At 43.4% G+C, this 18616-nt stretch overlaps 1 protein-coding gene across 1 annotated transcript in view; it reads right to left on the bottom strand.

Annotated features, from left to right (window-relative positions):
- Positions 1 to 18616, bottom strand: part of LOC311203876 (neuronal acetylcholine receptor subunit alpha-7-like) — a gene marked incomplete at both ends in the record, with an annotated part of 64239 nt that overhangs the window by 21170 nt on the left and 24453 nt on the right. Inside the window, 4 exons of the mRNA XM_084278663.1 lie at positions 481 to 648; positions 2845 to 2924; positions 5237 to 5346; positions 7021 to 7065. Coding sequence (XP_084134789.1) covers positions 481 to 648; positions 2845 to 2924; positions 5237 to 5346; positions 7021 to 7065 — 403 coding nt within the window. The remainder of the gene's footprint in view (positions 1 to 480; positions 649 to 2844; positions 2925 to 5236; positions 5347 to 7020; positions 7066 to 18616) is intronic.

Raw genomic sequence — 18616 nt, 5'->3', positions numbered from 1 at the left:
AAGCACAGAAGAGAGACATACTGAACTGCAATTGTTTGCTGTTATTATGAATTTCTAGACACTTTTATGGTTTTCTGGGTGAGAGACACTAATCTCCGTAAAAGCCCAGTTTTGATGAAACAGTGTTTTTTACACCAATCAATTTTTGGCTGACGTGTTAAAGTAGATGTGACAGCAGTGTTCCACACACCTACATGAGACACATCTAAGTTTAGTACTGACAAACTGCACAGATGCATTAGGACCAGTAGATTTCATTTATGTACTCAGTTGAAGGCAATTGCCCCAGAACACAATGTTTTCTGTCACAGTTCAATGAATGTGTCCGAAAGGTTGTCTATGATTATTTTTTTTCCTGCCTCTTACATAGAAACTTTTCATACCTGCATTTCATGTTCCAGTGGGATTGATCATCTCTATATGTTTGGGGTTTGCCTTTGAAAATCAAACAAATGAGAATTTTTAGGCGAGCCGATTTACCCACTAAATCCCATTCGCCGTTTGAGATGTAGTTGGAAACATCAGCCTCCAGCATCTGCAGGTCAATCAACCAGCCACTGTGAGTCCAGGAGCCAAACTTCAAATCACATTTCTGCACATCAAAGGGGAACCAGCGGACGTCAATGTAACATGTGCTCTTCAAAATGCCTGTGGATAGAAATAAGTCAGAATCAAGTATGTGCAGGGTGCAATTCATCTCTACTATTATCTCTCCAGTTGATTGTGAGCAACTGTCTTCTTCAAAAGTCTGTGTGATGTAGTCATGGGGTAACCAAATAGGTAGCACAATGGAAGATGCTGCCATGAGTGGAATAACCTCCCTTGCTATGAAGATCCCTCTCTCTTTCACTGCATCCTTGAGATAGGTTGCGCAAGATGCTCTGGCCACTCAGTAGCAGCCCAGCCTGTACCCAAATGCTGGCTGGTCATTTTTTCTTTGTAGTGGTTATTCTGATGAGAGAAAAAAAATTGCTCCAGACTTTCTTTTGGAGACCACAACTGTAGCTATGGCACTTCCCCAGCCATTCAGCAGCATGTAGGCCTTGCAGAGCAGGGAAGATGATCTGCACAGCCTGTATTGCTGGCAGCTGGAGGCAAAGCACATGGGTCACCTCTGCATCCCTGTGGACCTGCAACCATGCCTCACCAGCTCACTGTGTGTGGGTGAGTTCAGAGGCACTGTGTGAAGGAGAGGTAGCTTCTGCATCATAAAAATTATAACCAATGCTGTAGTTAGCCTACCTGTTTGCAGCAGTTGTTTCTGTGTGCACTCTAAACCACCAGATAACATGAATCCCAGCTGTAGAGTCACCTAACTGAGTAGCATTTGGTGTTTTGCAGTAAATTCTTCAGCCATGCCTTTTGAAGCTGGAACCTCAAAATCAGAGATCCTTTATTACCATCTTCGCCTGCTGCTGCGAATACTGAGGGCATTGTGACATAGCCATGTGTGTGTGCAATACTGTGTCTTTGCAGAAACACTCTGCTGCTTGGGGGTGGCAGGGTTCCCTTCATTTTTTCCTTCATGTTCTGGGAGGTTTAACTATCACCATCATGGTCAATATCCAGTATCTCCTGGATATTGACTCTGCTCCTTTGCATAACAGTGGACAGCTGTCCCCTTATCCTTTCTTTCCCTTCCTCCACCTATCTTTTTTCTCTGATGGAGAGCAGCAGTGAGTACAATCTCCTCTCAGAGGCACAGAAAATAAAGCTTTCATGAAGCTTTGGAAACACCACCTTTTCCACTCTTCAGTGTTTTCCACTGTCTTGATTAATCTAGCTACTTCTGCGAGCCCTCATTGCCAGTCATTCAGATGGTTATCAACTGTTTCCTTCTAAAATTTTGCAAAGAACTTTGGCAGCAGTTAAATGACAATAACAGGGATTTCCTGTTCTTTACACAACAGATTTCCATAAATACATTTTCTCAATTTATTTTTTATTTGGCTTCTTAAGTAACAAATTCTTCACCGTATAATTCATAGCTCACCAAGAGATGAACAGGACATGGGATCTGCCTGTATGGGAATCTTCTGCTTTACCTCCCTAGGTGGAGGGATGGAGAAGACTCTGCTCTGGTACATACCAATTTTATTCTCTCCCTAAAGAGCAACCTTACACATGTGTCTGTCCCAGTGAAGCCACAGGAATGCTTCAAGGGATCTCAAGAATAGGGATCAACAGAAGACCAGTTACCAGGGCAGACCTGTTTGTTCCCTGGTGGGCTCTGTGGACAAGCTTGGGGTCAGCCTGCCAGCAGCTGTGACATAAAATTTGGAAATTTCTTGTCCACCAGAGTCGGCAACTGTGGGAATAAGCCTATGAATTAGCTGGTAGATCCTGGCTGATAGGACTTACAGGCCATGAATTGGCACTACAGATGGAAAGTGGGCTGTGACTCAGGTCTGGCTGGATGAGACCAGTCTCAGTTTTCACCTGGAGTTGTAGCCTCAGCCTGGAAGGGAGGACTTCACTGCAGAAGGACTACTAGTCTCAGGTTCTCCTGCAGCCACATGCCTCTCCACTTTCAAGACAGAACTAATTGGATTGCATATGAAACATGATGTGGGTGTGCACACCACTTTGCTTTAGATGACAGTTCAGTTGGGTCTCTGAATACTCTAAGAAAACTGCTCAGAAAAGTGATTTATTGATTTGTGAAGTGGAAAGTGCTAATAATAGACGTAAATTTTTTCAGTGGTCTGTTCCATGATTACATGGTGTGCAAAATTTCCATAGACTGCTTCTAAAGACTTTGGTTTAATTTATAAAGGAAAAATGCTTGTACTTATTCAAAGCTACATATTGATATAAAGCAAATAAAGGCTCTTGGTGCCCTACCTGGAGGAATATATTGGCAGGATCCAGAGTAATTCACCAGGACGTTTGTGTGAAATGTCGCATCAAATCTTTCATCCGCACTATAACACAGTAAAAACAAAGCAGAGAGAAAGCAAGCTGATGTCTGAGTTACGATTTAGTAACCATCAACATAATCTTTCAGCTGAATTAAATACATAGAATATCTGAATTAAGGTCCTATGCCTGAGTGAAGAGTCCATCCTCAATCAATATCTTGGCTTCTCATAGACACTTTTGACCTGCACCCAGGCATGTTTGTTGCATGCTACAATGTCCTCAAAAAAAGTGAGAGGTTAGAGATGTTGGGTGTCTGTCAGCAAAGGCAGAAGTGAAAGGAGCAAAAGTGTCACAGTAGCTGTATCCAAAAAGTGGACAGTCAGGAGGATGAGGATCTTCTGGGGCTGTTACCTGAATCAGGGAGCTCACAGTGTCAATCAAGTTATTGATTACCCAGATACCTGTTGTAAGAGGAATGGTGGCCTGAACCAACAATTATGCAATCCAAGGGTTTGCTTCAAGCAATGGAGGAAGACACTGGGAAGAAGTTGGTTTAGATCTGGGGCTTGTGCCAAGAGATTCGCTGAGACTTTGAGGCCAGAAACCAGGTGAAAGGGACCAAGAAAAGATATTTTTTTTAGGATTCTGGCAATTCTGAGAAAAATAAGGGAGTAATAAGGTAGGCAAGAACAACAATTCTTCAAGGGAGCAGGTTACTCCCCAGGGTCTCTTGACAAGAGGGTTGCCCTGGCTGATCCTGTAAAGCCTTGTCTGTCATGGCTATGTGTAGGTCTATGTTGCATGGCTGCACCATCTCACACACCCTGTCTCACAAATGGACATGGAAATTTTAGATCCTCTGTTCCTCCTGTGACCTGCTCACTCTTCATATCTGAGTCTTCAGTGTCATCCCCTGCACAAAACAAAGGGGATAAAACTGGAAAGGTTATGTGTAGTATGAGTGATAACTATCAAAAAACCATAAAAGGCTGCAAGAAAGGTTTTTATAAATGCAAGGAAACAAGGAAAAGTCAAAGGATTGTATAGATCAATTACTTGCTGTGGAAGAAAAGAAAACAATAGGGTGCAGAGACCTGTGGTGTCCTGTACCCTCTGTGCTTCCATCTTCCAATATGTGGCTCACCACAATTGTGTTCTCACATAGTAGCAGGAGTCCAAGGCAGAACAGGGGAGGCATAGGTTAAAGAAGTGTAGATAAAACAGATTCCAGTTGGCCGGGCTGATGGAATTTACTCGAGAACTGAAAGGACTGAAGCATTAACAATTGGCTGTGAGAGCTCGTGGAGAACTGGGAAGGGCTGAATTGGGGAAGATCAAAGAGAATTCTGGTATTTTTTTTAAATGTGAAATTATAGACACATCGGTCTAACTTTAAAGATAATGAGGTGAAAACAGATGGCATAAATTTATCAAGGGCTGACTGCATCAAATCAGTCTAATTTTCTTGTTAACTGAGAGGTGGCAGGTGATATACCTGAACTTCATAAAGCCTTTGCCTTTATGTTCTTATAAACAAACTACAGTAATATGGACCAGGCTAAGTGCATCATTTTTAGAGACTGAAAAGTAATAGGGAGACGCTATAGAACGAGTAAAGATGAATTAACACTTAAAGAATCCAGGTTACACCAAGCTTTCTTTGTATATCATGTAGTGAGGGCATGGAATGGAAAATGGATCTTGGTGACTGGGGAAACCAAGAGAATGAAATTCAGTCTGGATGATTAGAAAACATTACACTTAAAAAACTGTGAGAGAAAGACCGATCAGTGGAAATCTAGTAAAACAGGATGCTGAAGTACAACATCTGGGGTTTGTGATAGATCATAAAATAAGTATAAAAGTAAAATGTAAGAGAAAATCCAAAATCCCCTCCTCCTGGAAAGCATTAAGGAAACATCTGTCTGTAGAGTTTCCACTCCATTCAGTGCTGCAAAAGTGCTGGCTAGGGAGCTGAATTCAGCTCTGGAGGAGAAAAAACAGATTAGAGAGTGTTCAGAGGGGAAAAGGAATGATGCAGAGATTTATAAAATATCATTGATGACGAAAATGAGATGAAAATCCTTTTAGTTCAGGCAGGAACACTAAGGCAGATATATTTTTCTGGGAGAGACATGGTAATTATAAGGAGAATATGGATTTTTTTTTCCCTCTGTTCACTAGGAAAATGTAACAAAGAAATCTGCAGAGCTATAGCAAGGAAGACTTAAGATTGGCTATTAGTTGGGACTTGTTTGCTTAATTTGTTATTGCTTCAAGAGTAACAGCCAAATCCTCAGGTGCCAAAACCCCTAGAATATCAGTGAAGCATGGCTGATTTAGGCTCCCACCAGCAGTGATGCATCTTGCTTACCTGTTATACAGAAGAATGTCTGGTACCCAAATCTGGTCAGCTGGAAACCGCAAGTTCTGCACCCCTGGGTATTCATACTGATCCCAAGACAAGTAAACGTCAACCCAGTACTGTTGGCAAATACATACATCAGATTATACGAGCTGATAAAACTCTTCTAAATTGTCTAGAGCATTATGGGAACAGAATGGATTTTGCCAGTAGCAATAGCAGTCGTGTGATAATATTTTAATGCTCAGCTTTTAATTATTAAGAAAGGTTAGCATGTAGAGTGAGTAATCCACACTGTATTTACTGCATGCCGTGAGCTATATTTTAATGTAGTGTCTACATCCTCACCTTACAAACTGAAGCCAGACATCCCAAACCTTTTCTGTTAGACTGGCAGAAACACTATAGCAGTAGGCACTGCCACAGGCCATGCACATGGATCGTGGTCTGAGAGTCCCTTTTTGGTGGAAATAATTTAATCTGTTACAAAGGTTGAGTGATTCTTTTAACAACTACATGGTTATGAGAGATAGGCAAGTGAACTTTATATCCTGATGGATTACATCTGATCCCTTCTCCAGCCCAACACAAACAGTTAATTCCAGAAAGGTGCAGGCACAGCTTTTGTGCTGAACCTTGTGACTGATAGCAAAGCTCTATGAGAGGGCTGCAAGGGAAACAGTTATTGGTGCTGTAAGTGAAGAACACATGTACAAGGAATGGGGCACCCACAGGCTCTGTCCTGTCAATCCTGTAGTCCTGTAGCCTGGTCTGGGTTTTTGTAATAGAAAACAGCTGATTTCTGCTGCAAATCCCAGCAGGTAGCTGAGGGAGAAATAGCTTGTTTAGTTGTACCCATTAACATGAGAGAGTGTTTGGCTGCTAAAGTCAAGGCAGAATTAATTCAATCATTCAAGTCTCCCACAGAGTTTTCACTCCAGAGCTGCCTCTTTACAGAGCGCAAGCAATTAAGGAGATCAGTTTACGCGCCATAAGGCCATATCTCTCACCTCACACAGCCAGTAGCAGACCTCATGGGAAACTCCCTTCCCCAAAGCCCTCAGTAAAGATCAGTTTTGCTTATCGTGCATGACCAGTGCAGGTCACTTCTCAGCTGGAGCATGTTGCAGAAGAGAAAGGAGGAACATTTACAGATAAGGTTTGAAAAGTGCCAGGGAAGGCAACGCTCCCACTGACGTGCCAGGGCACTGCAAGCAACGATGCGGCATGGGGCTGCTTGCGATCCCTGGCTTCCCCACCACCCAGCTTTAGCATCTCCATGGGGTCTGGCCTGACTGCATCAATCCTGTGTTTGGGGGCAAGTACTGGGGATATATGTGCCCTTCCCTCCATGGTGGTACCCATGGCTCCCTGTTCCAGGCAGAGGTGGAGATTTTCTCAGAAACTGTGAGTGAGGGTTGCCCAGGTCTTAATGGATGTCTGGCTCCTTGACAGCAAGCACCCATCATTGTCCTTAGAAAGGGCCTTGAGTCCCTTGAAGAATCTCTTTTTCAACTCCAGTGGGACTCTTACTAGATCCATATATTCACTGACCTACAATACAGTTTTCACCCTTTAAAGGTCAACAGGTCTGCCCAAAGGATTACTTGCTTTTCATTTTCAATGTTAAAAGGAGCACTAGAGAAATTTCAAAGGGCTCAAAATTCCTGCTTGTTTTACATTATAGACAGCAATAGACAGTTAAAAGACAGAAATCTTGCTTTTCATGGAAGAAATCACATTCAGCATTATATTAGAAAGGTTTTTTTCCTCTATTGACACAGGTTACTCACCATCTGCAGCCAAGCATTTGTAATCAACACCTGATTCTTCTCATCCTTTGAATAAAAGGGAGAGGAAAGTGAAGAGAAGAGGAAAAAGGATGAGACTCAAAGTACACTATGGAAGCATTTCTGTTTCTTTTAGAAAACCCAGACTCTCGGGGTAAATAAACACAAACTTTATGGACTAGATGGTGAGCTCAGTGCAAAACCACTGAACTGCATTATATGGCCCAGACAACAATGCCTCTTTTCTCTCTTTTAGACCTACAAGCCTCCTGTAGTTATCACAACTGATCAACAACAGAAGTTATAGATATTCGCTCGTATTTTGATGGGAACAATCAGACTGCACACCAAAAGCACACACTTTCCCTTCTAGCTAATTGGTCAAAACAAGATGATTTCCTGTACCACATAACATGTGGTAGCTGGAAAGACTCTATGTTGTACTTGCTGCAACTGCAAAACAATGGTGAAGAGGTGCTGGAAGTACTGTTCCTTTGGAGTGTTGGCATTATGTAGCATAGCTCAGGTGGAACGGGAAGGAAGAGCTGGCCTTGGGTAAAAGCTAGCACATGGCAAAAGGACACAAATGCTGCCTGAGAGGGAGCTCATGCAGCCCCGGCACACAGCAGGAGTCTGTAGGTTCAGACACCTGCATGCATTGGCCATGAGTAAGCAGTTCTGCCTCACAACAGAAACGAAGAAGCCTTCACCCATCTGGTCATAAAGTGTTTTGGGAAGCCCATCAGGTGCCCACCTTGCTGCAGTCAGCCTGTAGGTGCAGGACCCTGCAGTGCTACTGCCACAGCAGGGATGGAGAAGCAGGGCTGTGGAATTACTGTGGTGCAGAAACCCAGATCCACCCCCGTGCCTGGCACAGTTCCTAATACCACTACAGGCATACCCTGCACTTGCCAGCAGCTGAGGCTGTGGTACTCAGTGGGGAGGTGTTTCTTCTCCCTCCAAGCATCATCCATGTTCAATCATACCTCTCCAGGGAACACTCCAGCTTTGACTAAGGTGCATCCTGAAGCTTGGTTTTGATATTGTAGCTGGGGGAAGGTCTGACCGATGGAGCCATTTTCCAGTAAAACCATATTCTTGGCCAAAAGGCATACCAGAATGCAACAGTTTCCCCCTCTGATTCAGTTCATCTCTCTTGGGCACAGATTTGAAGGCACAGTTATAGCCTGACCTGAGTGACTCATTTGCCCTGAGTAAAATGGAAATATCTTCATCCTGTTTTCTCACAGATTGCCACCCTATGGTGCATTGATTTGACTCATCTTCCTACAGATAACTTGAAATAAACTGTGATTGGCCACCTGAAGTGCTACTGTTTTTTAATTAGAGGCAAAAGTTTTGTTTGTTTTCATCCCATTCTTCCACAGCCAGCAAGAAACACAGAACTCACACAGACACCAGAGATTAGCTACATTAATAGGAAGATAAGGAGATCTCTGAAGGACAGAGATATATTTTAGCATCAGACAAAGCTGCTGTGAAACTGCCACAAATCCTGTGATGCTGCAGCCTATCATTTCTGGACTGCAGTGATCAAACCTCAGGGTACAGTACAGAAGTATGGAAATGGATGCAAACACTCATGACATGTGTGCTGTAAGAACATCCAGATAAGGAGTTTCACCAAGATGCAAGATGGGCTGTTGGCCTTGCAAATTTCTAAGGAGAATCTCCATGTCTAGCCATGGCTCCAGGCTCAGGCTGTCTGCTGATCAAGTTACTTCCCATGCTCATGATGGTAAGCACATAGTGCCAGTGCCCAGATATTCTGGATGGATGAGCAATGTATTCATGTGTGTCTGTGTGTGTTTATGCCCATATGGTTGTCTGCAGTCTTTGGGGTGGAAGAGGTAGCAATTGCATACTGCTCTGGCAGGTATTTAAAGCCTACGAAATACCCTTGGCATGCAGGGCCCCTCTGGTCATGTCCTTAATGTAGAGGATGAGTTAGTGTGTGCTTGTCATTGTCCTCCATGTCAAATGTCTGTGTCCCTGACGTTTCCTCCTCCACTTGAGTCCATGACACTTCTAGTCTTCATTGTCATTCAACATCCAAAAAGCCTGGTCTCCACAACCATGAGGTAAACCACACACCTGGAGTAGCCTGGACTTTTTTGCTTCACTCTGATCCTAAATCATACTTTTTTTTCTTTTTTTTTTTTTTTTTCAGTACTTAAAGGGAGACATCATTCATCCGGTGGATTGCTGATTGCTTTGGCACTGTGGGTAGTTATTCTCTGCAGCCAGGCTCCAATCCCCAGGAAAAGCTAACTTCAGGTATAAAACAGGTCTTTGCTGTAGTCCTCCATGCAAAACTGTCTGTCACACTATCTCCTCCTCTTCTCCTCTTGAGTGCCCTCAGGACCTACCAAAACTCCTGCTGCTGGGAGATGCCACACAAACATCAGCTGTGATTTTATATCATGTTATACTGTTCATACATTTCCCTTTCACCTTTCTGCTCCTCCCCAAATTGTGGCATTAAATATGTACCTCTTTTTATGCAAACCAGAACCCACCTCCAGAGGCCCTGACCCTCTGCAGCTCCCTTTGTCCCCTGGGCTGCAATTGCTGAAACAAGTGTAAGAAAGTCTGCACAAAAATAGGAAAAATCACACACAGGACTAAGCTTGTTGAGATGTGTTTTTTAGATGGTGAAGGATTCAAAGGGATAAACCTCAACTTGGAAAGGTGTAAAATCCTGAAATGAAAAACCCCAGTGCTAGTAATTGATAGGGCTGTCAGAGTGTCAAGTGACCTGGGAAATGGGAGAAACCCAGCAACTGAGAGGCTGCATCCCAGGGATCCTCAGAGGCCAGACCTTCCCCATGTGACTGATGCTTTCCTGGCCACCAATGAATCCTCAGATGTCTTCTAGGGATGGTAAGCATGATGCTTGTCTGAGTTGTTGATAAATTCCTAGCAGTATTTTGTGTTGCTAGCCAATCTATAATTGCTTTGTACTTGCACATTGCACATGTCCTCTTTGCAAAGCTTTTCTGTGTTCTACTAACGATACTTGAAAACTGTGACTGAAAAAATGGGCTGCAATGGTTAGGCAATCCCTTTCTTGTGCAAAATGAAGAATTTTCCCCATCTACATTGCACCCAATCAGGAAGAGGAGGGGACACCTTCCTCATTTTGTTGGCTAGCTGAGAGCCACAGGCATTAAAATGCAATGTAAATCTGGGAGATCTATGGGTTTCCTGCATGTAAAGATGCCTCCTGTCAGTACCCTTACATTTTTGGCTCTTGATTTAAAAGAATTTTACCTGGCATAATAAATTTGCACTTGACAGACTGAAAAGGAAGGTATCTGGAGATGACTTCTGTATTTCACAAAATAGTCTGTTGCCCTTACCTGCTACTCTGTCACACCTCTGTGAGCTTCTTCAAAGTCAAATGCTAATGACCTTGGTAATCAGCTTTGACTCCAAACAGTTCATCAGCCATGTATTTCAGGTAGCATTAAATTTATCATCTTGGGTAGACCTTGCCTCCTCTTAACAGGGTTACTGTGCTCACCATGTTTGTCCTCCTTTTCAGATTTGTTTTGCAGTCAAAGGAAAGTTTGTCTATTAGAGTTCTCACAGGTTTATCTGCAGTATTATCCTGCCCTACATGGTGTTCCTTGTATCGCCTTTTGATAACAGCAGTCAGCAAGGGCACAAAGTCTAACCAGGGCTTTGGAATGCTTAAATCTCTCTCAGCTTGGGGGAGGGAGGAAATATTACTTCAGGATATTTTCATGGCCATTCAGAGTCTCTTTTTATCCTTGCTGTCAGGCTGCTGAGCTTTCACGGGGTGTTTGGCTTTATGGAGAGCATAACACAGAAAATATTTCCATATTCAGCGTGTTTCAACAGAGGCAGCGTGATGTGTCCTTCTTATCACAGGATGGAACAGAAATCTTTCCAAACGAGGATCTGAGTTTGCCAGAACTGCATTGTTTGCAGGAACAGCAAAGCTCATATTCCACTGGACAGGCTTTTGTCCAGGTGTAGCTCTATTGCTAAGCCCCTTCCAGTGAAGGACCCTGTGGAGCCTGGCCAGAGTGTATGATGCTGCTGCCCAGGAGGTGAGTGCATTCTAGAGTCTGAATCCATCTGTTAGAACAAGAGGCATTTAAGGGCAGAGGTGTTTATGAAACTTTCAATCTTAGCAGGTGTGGTGGCTTACACCTGACTCAGGTAGATTTGTATTTTGCAAGGAAATAGTTTGGCCTTTGGAGTGGGCTGGCTGCCTTGCCTTTCCAGAGCTGCAAAGGAATGACAGCTCCTACGGACTTCCTTGTGGTGTATGGACTGTGTGCATCTCCAAGACACCTGGGCACAGAAGGGATGCATTTGTCTGCCACAAAGATATTGACAGTCACAGGAGTGTGTGTGCCTTACTTTGCCCCAAGAGGTCACTGGCAGGTACTTGTTCTTGAGCTTTGGAAGTGTTAGAGATGTTTCCATCACTACATGTCATGGGTTTGTGTGGAAGGATTTAAAGTTAGTGGTGAGGATACCTTTCCTCTCAGGAGAAACCTTGAATAATCCATCACACTGCTTTTCCTGCAAAAGGTTTTTGTCTCGCTTGGACACTGTCAGCCTTGCCTCCATGTTTGGCTTTCCCTGCAGCAAAGCAACAAAAAGTAGCCCTGCTAAGATCACAGGTGCATCTGGAGATGACTAGTCCTCAGAGATGCTGTTCCAATGGTCCCCTGGCAGGTCTCCAGGGCTTCAAATGTTCAGCTCAGACAAAGCAGTTTGCTTCTGGCATTAAAAATGCTGGAAGAGCTAATGCTGTGGTCAATAGTGCAATGGCTGTCCTCTAAATCCTTCCTGTATTTATCTGGATCAATTTTTCTCCAGCCTGACCCCAGTTAATCCTCTGCCCTGGATATCTGCTTATTCCTACAGTCACTTTTGACCCATGGAGAGTGACAGAGTTAGTTTGGTTTGTTCCAGCACACATGCTGTGACGTGAGTATTTTAGTTTGGTTTTGTTTTCCCTGGTCGCAAGCCAAAGCTTACAATGTATGTAAGTCTGCCTGCCTGTTTCACCACTGCCTGTCAGTAGATTCTCCCTTGCCAATCCAATATCCTGGTAAAATGTGACTGACCTCAGCCATGTAGTTGCCTGGGTGATTGCACATAGACAAAAAACCAAACCTCTTTCTGTGTCAGTAGTCACGTCATATGGTAAAGTGTCATCTCTGTAACAAGTAACTTGTTAACAGGTGACTGACAGTTATTGTTATCTCACAGAGCCACAGCGCTGGGAGTTGACTTGGCCATTGATGTATTACAAAGCACCGATCAGAAAAGTCCTAAATTGAACAGGTAACTCACAGAGGTCACCAAAGGCCATATGTGGCTACCTTGGTGCCTCGCCTCACCTTTCCCTTTTCCTTGTTTCCCCTTCCCTTTCCCCTTCCCTTTCTCATTTCACATCATTTTTTTCCTTTCGTTTCATTCCCTCTCCCTTCTTTTCTTTCCTTTTACTTTCCCACTGGTTTTGTGCCTGAGTATGCAGAGAGGATATGGTCAAGAAACATGGACACATTGACACAGGGACTTGGAAAGTGTTGGTAGCAGAGGCATTGGTCTTCACACAGGATTTTGATCAAGGCTATCAAAAGGAATTGATGAGGCTTTCAAATGCTGGTACACAGTCTACAGTTGCAGGAGACAGTCCTTTCCATTGTGGAAACACCCATCTGGCCATGAGCTTCAGCTGATTAACAAAAACTCAGTTTAAATGCATGAAGTCTCACAAAACCAGATAGTTTGAGGAAAATCTGTGTTGTCTTGGCAACATCCAGTAAGCATCTCTGGACAGCCCTTGTATTTCACGGGCTTCATTAAAAAGTTGGAATAAAGGTTGGCATGGTAACATCAACTTTGAAGAGATAACTGATGTTTAAGCACTTCATCTCAACACCTTTAACAAAGCACTCTCTGGAAGAAAATGGGAATCAGAGGGTATGGCCCAGAGTCAAGGTTAAACGTGCATGAGACATACAGAAATAGACTAGAATAACAGTGGATGAACAAACATCCACTGACACCTGCTGAGCCCATCAAGATGGAGATGCAACCAAGCCAGTATTGTCAAGCCAAGGCCAATACAGTTAAGAGGTCATGGCTGAACACCCATGCCCTCCTGCTTTTCTCATTTTGTTGCTTTGGCCTTTTCTCCTATGAACAGCTAGAGGTCATGCTTTGTGTTTTTCACCTAAGGGTAAGCTGCATTCCTTCAGTTATCATTGACTTCTCCTTGAGGACATGCCTATCTTGGTCCCTCTCCTGCCGTGGATAGACACGTATCCCTTCACTGTGGTCAAGCTGCACAAGCTGCCTTTGGTCTTTGTACTGGGTAGGAGCATGAGGCTGCCTCGTTCAGCTGCCTCTAAGCACTCAATGTTCTCCTCCCCAGAAAAGCATTCTGGGGGGTATCACTGCACCCCTGTCTACTGTTTGCAGCAGGTCTGTGCATATTAGATGTCACAGCAGGAGTTTTGCACGGCCACTGCCAGATCACACTTCCCCACTTGCAAAGCCCTGGAGCTGGGAGCTATCACTTGTGTTGAGGGCGGAGGCTTTAAGAGAACACTGCACCAGGAGGGGAAAGCCAGGACTGTGTGAGAACAGCCTGCAAATGCAGGGATGCCAGCTGTGTTCTTCGGGGAAACACACTGCATGGCCAATAAAATCTGTGAAAGTTGTTCCTTGTGAAGGCCTTGGGTCCTCATACACCAGAAACAAACTAGTTGCTTTGATATGGGTGTTAAATGCAAAGGTCCAGATGCAAAAGCTGCTACAGGAAGTATTGAACAGTCCCCAGAGGCAAGAGTGAACAACCGGAGAAGAACAGGAATTCTCTGTTGCAAGCAGGATGTCAGAGGAGGCAGTTCTCCCACTCACTCACACAACTGGTGACTGATAGTGTCCCAAGCCTACATATTTGTGCCTTAACTGCCTTCTTGCCCACTTTTTCCAATATAGTTTGCTGCTGTAGTGAAAAAAGGCAGATTTGTTCTCTGCACATGTGACAGGCAGTGGGTACCTGCCTTAGGAAACTAATTTGTTTTTCCATGATGCAGCTTCTCAGAAGTGCCTAAATATCAGAATTCCTATGAAGGATACCACATTATTGACTCCAGCACTGGTTTTGAGACAGTTAGATCTAAACCCCATCAACAAAGACCTGCAAATTCCAAGGACTCCCTGTCCCCACACTCCTATAGGGTCCTTGGGAGAGTGAAGCCACAAGATTTGTTTCACAGGTGCTTCTCATGGAAGCCTCAGGAGCTGGCTTTCCAGCACAGCACTGCTCTCTTGTCTGCTTGGATGAACTGACGCACATGCTTGGCCCCTGGGGAAAAGGATGTTATGTCACCATCCAAAAGCAGTCAGTCCTCCATTAAAATCCCAAGTCACCCTCACACAGCATGTAGGTGGTTAGTATATTCTCTGGGGTAAAAACCTCATCCTGAAATAGCCCTCCATGTGTTTTGTGCACAGTTGGCAGGTGTTTCAATAAACAGGACTAGACACAAAATCTTTATTCCAAGCTATTCATTATTCATCATATTTTTCAGCATTTGAAATCACAGGGAAAGCAGTGAGAGGAGAGGCGAGAAAGGCCCCAAATTAGCCAACCCTGAGAACTTACCAGAAACTCACACTCAGGCTAACTGCAAGGCTGCCATTGCTTTTTTTTATACTCAATTTGCACGCTACTGTGACAGCACAGCAAGGTAAGGGGACATAGGCCAGTTCCAAAAATGCAAGTGAGCTCTTAAAGCATCACGGATGGGAAATGGGGCAAAGGTTTTTACTGAGGATCACCATTTCTCAGGAGTTACACTCACAGAACACAATGGTAAAATACTAACCTTACAAACACTGAGAAACTGAGAAATACTAGGTTCAAAGCCACCCCAGCCGTTTTGGTTTAACTGGTTTATTGCAGGTGGTGGCTTTGGAAAAACACAACCACTAGCAGTGCCCCTGTCCCCTTCCACAGTACCCTGCCAACAATGCCACAAGGCCAGGAGAAATCTCTCATTTCTAGGGACCCTCTTGAGTTTCCTGGAGGGAGTTGTGGAAAATGCTTTCCATTTCAAGCAACTGAGTGCTTCTCCAAAGGACAACCTTCTTTCCCTGCCATTGTTATTAAGTTCCTAGGTGATAATAAGGAAAATCTCACTTTAAATACATTTTGCTCCTCTGCACCATGGGAGAGCTGATATGAAAGTACTAATGTCTCTTAAAAGTCCTTGATGGCTCAAATTAGTTACCCAAGATTAAGGAATATCAATGGGCTCAAGATTTAAACTGTCACAGGACGGGACTGCCTTTTCACCAGACTGGCAGAAGATATGTTAGTTATTCTGAAATGCCCAAGTTGCACGACCACCAGTGAAATCCCAGAACGAAATCAGCCATTGCTTTGTTGGAGCCACCTTCACCAAGTGCATCTTGGAGAACTGTGCTGAGAGAAAACACACTACTGAGTTGTTGCTTTCTAAGCGCCGCCACTCTGTGCCCTGAGCCAGGCAGAAGACAACCAAAAAAAAAAGCTGCAAGTAAAATTCAGGTAATTAAGGCTTCATCATAATGCTTCATGCAAGTGTGTGAACAAAGTCATTTTAGACAGGCAGCCATAATACCCAGGGTGCCTAAATTCATTGTGCTAGCAAACTCATGTGTCGTGTGTTTAATTGGTTTAGTGAGACTGACATTTTGGTAATGTCTATCACTTAGAAGGTAGATGAAATAATAATTCATGGCTCAATTAGCTCTGGATTTCCTACTATTCAAGCTCCTTTCATGCTAATAAAGAGGCCAATTTATCTAAGTTTTCTTCCCAGAGTTCAAAATTGGTCACAGTAAGTGAACCTTATGACCAGGAGAAAAAGGTTGGGATTTAGCTTTAATGAATCTGTTGGTCTAGCAACCTTTCTGTAATTTTTCTGCATGGAATTTTAATGACTGCTATTAATGATCACTAATTATTGATTTTCAGCTTTTATAATGATGTCTGCTCTGTTTTCCTTCTCAGTCACACCATTCTGCATCAATTTCTCTGCTGTGGTCTCACTGAATTTACACTTCCAAGATGAAACGGAAATTTCTGGTGGAGAAAAAACTTTCTGGAAAGATATGTGGTTTGGTAGAGTAGTGTCTATACAAGGGAAAACAGAGAAAACATAGCTTGCAGGAACCCTACAGATAAATGCAAAGGTATTACTAGGAGAGGAAATCTAGAAGGACTGAGAGAGTCAGTTTCTCTCCCTACCACTTATCTGTGCTTTGTAATTAAATGAAATTCAGAGTGCTTACTTCATAATCCTTTCAATATTACTTCCTTTTCTTTCATATTCTGTGTTTCAGTCTTGAGTGGTCAATCTTATGTTGCTGAAATTATCTATTCATAAAAGATTTGTACAGGACATACTGTCAGGATAATGGTTTAATCTAGTGAACACTGATACTGTATCAGGAATAATATGTGAACAGGTGCCTATCTGTGTACTGGCATATTTATGTTTGTTTCCTTGATTCACTTGTTTGTTGATCTGGGTTTGCTGCATAACACTCAGCACAAGAGATATGGACACGTGATGATGCTGGGATAAAGGGTGGGAGGTGATGACCTGGCTGCTGTAGACAGTTTAGGAAGGGGGAGAAGATTTAGAGACAGAAATTTAACCCTTGAACTTCTTGGTCATTCAATTCACCAGCAGAACAAGCACTAAAAATCCTAGAGAACAGGATGTTTAGGGGGCTGATGGCCTGGCTTGCCCCTGGAGCAGCATCTCGAGCCAGCACAGCTGCCTGCCTGCCACCCTCCTCTGCCTGGCTGGCAGGACCACTCACAGGCTGACTCACAGTCCTGTAGCTCCTTTTGCCTCCAGCCACACAGTGCAAAGGGGGAAACAGTGCCTATGCTACATTAATGCTCACTGTAACAAATAAGCACATTTTCAGATGAGAGAGCAGAATTGTTTTTGGAAGATGGCAGAGCTTAAAAAGGCCCTTCTCTATTTTGCATCTTACAAAACAAGCACTTAAATGCAAGGAAATCAACTGCTGGAGACATTAAGATATGATAGATTATGTGATGAAACTGTGTCAGATAGAAGGTATCACAGGGCTGTCTGTCACCTTCCTCCTTCCTTCTCATCTTCCCCGTAAGGCAGAGAGTTTACTGACAGGCAGCCTCTAGCTTTGGCAATTCCCACTCAAATGGAGAACTCTCCAGCAAAGAGCCTGTTGCACACCAGCTTTTGGGGACTGAGTTCAAGTATCCTGCTAATTGAGGAGCAGATTATCCAGGAACTGAGCAGGCTGATGAGGGCATCTCTGATGTGAAAAGATGCCTGCATTTACAAGTTAGTCTCTCACTAAACACTTCCTCCCAAAAATCCAACACCAGGAAAAAACACTAACAAACCAGTGCAAGACAAAGGAGAAAACCAGTGCAAGATAAAGCCTGACTGCCAACATTTTGCTAAGTTCTTGGCAGACAAGATAAAAACTGCTGTGCCACTAAGCTAATATGCTGCTCATAGTGCTAATGACTGCATTTAAGTGCTCAGGAAAAGTTATGTACAGATCTTTTCCCTTTGTTTCTCTGCACAGAAAAGCAAAGATCCAGTTTTCAGGAGAAATACCTGAATCTTTGGTCTTTATTGCCCCACTGAACTCTTCTAATACCTTGTCTTGCTGCTTTCTGAACCTGTCAAGAGCTTTGATACACTGCAGCAAGTAAATATGCAGTTTAACAAAGATAGTTTGCAAGCATGTGATCAAGCTTAGGGTGATCCTGCAGTCCCTAGGATGCATTTTACACACTGTTCAACCAAATTAAATCAAATCAAATCAAATCAAATCAATATATACTAGATTTTCCAGATAAGGCATTTGTTACGGGTTTGCACCTCTTGTGGAAACTGGCTCCTGTTTCAGGGGCATAATGACTACAAAAGGTGAGTGCCCAATGAGAAGCCACAAAATATGAACAACCTCACATGAGTCATTCTGAATATAATTTTACTGTGTTCTGGGCTGAACAACCATGTGGCATTACATAGTTGGACAGTCAGCTGTTGCAGTGGTTTTCTGGATCAGTGGCAGCTGGAAGGGTGAATTTGGAGTAGCAAAATACTATGGAACTTTGCCATATGCAGGGAATTGAACAGCCTGGCCCTTGGGTTGGCTCTGCAGAGGTCATCTTGTCAGCTCGGCCCTCCTTGCATAAGGCTAATGAGTGTGCTTAGCAGTGTACAGCCTCTGAAATGACCAATGAAATACTTAGTGGAAACCTCAGAGGTGTGTTTGCTTTTAGAAGGGAATTTTGAGGCATTTATCTCTGCAGCATTGTGCAGCTCTCTTCTTAAAATTAGGTTCTTTAGTTAGACAGCATTTTAAAACCCTGTCCTACATTTCTGGTCTGGCCAAGTTTTTCTTCTTTATACTGTTCTAATGCTTGACCTCTTGGTTCCTTTTTCTCTTTGTACACATAAACTTTCATTTTGAGGAAACATGCAGTCTAGAAAGCTAATAAAGGAAAGTTTTC

Source organism: Gallinula chloropus, assembly GCF_964237585.1.
Source record: "Gallinula chloropus genome assembly, chromosome: Z".
Lineage (NCBI taxonomy): Eukaryota > Metazoa > Chordata > Aves > Gruiformes > Rallidae > Gallinula > Gallinula chloropus.
The sequence above is the reverse complement of the archived record's forward strand: the minus strand, read 5'-3'. Positions and strand labels throughout refer to the sequence as shown.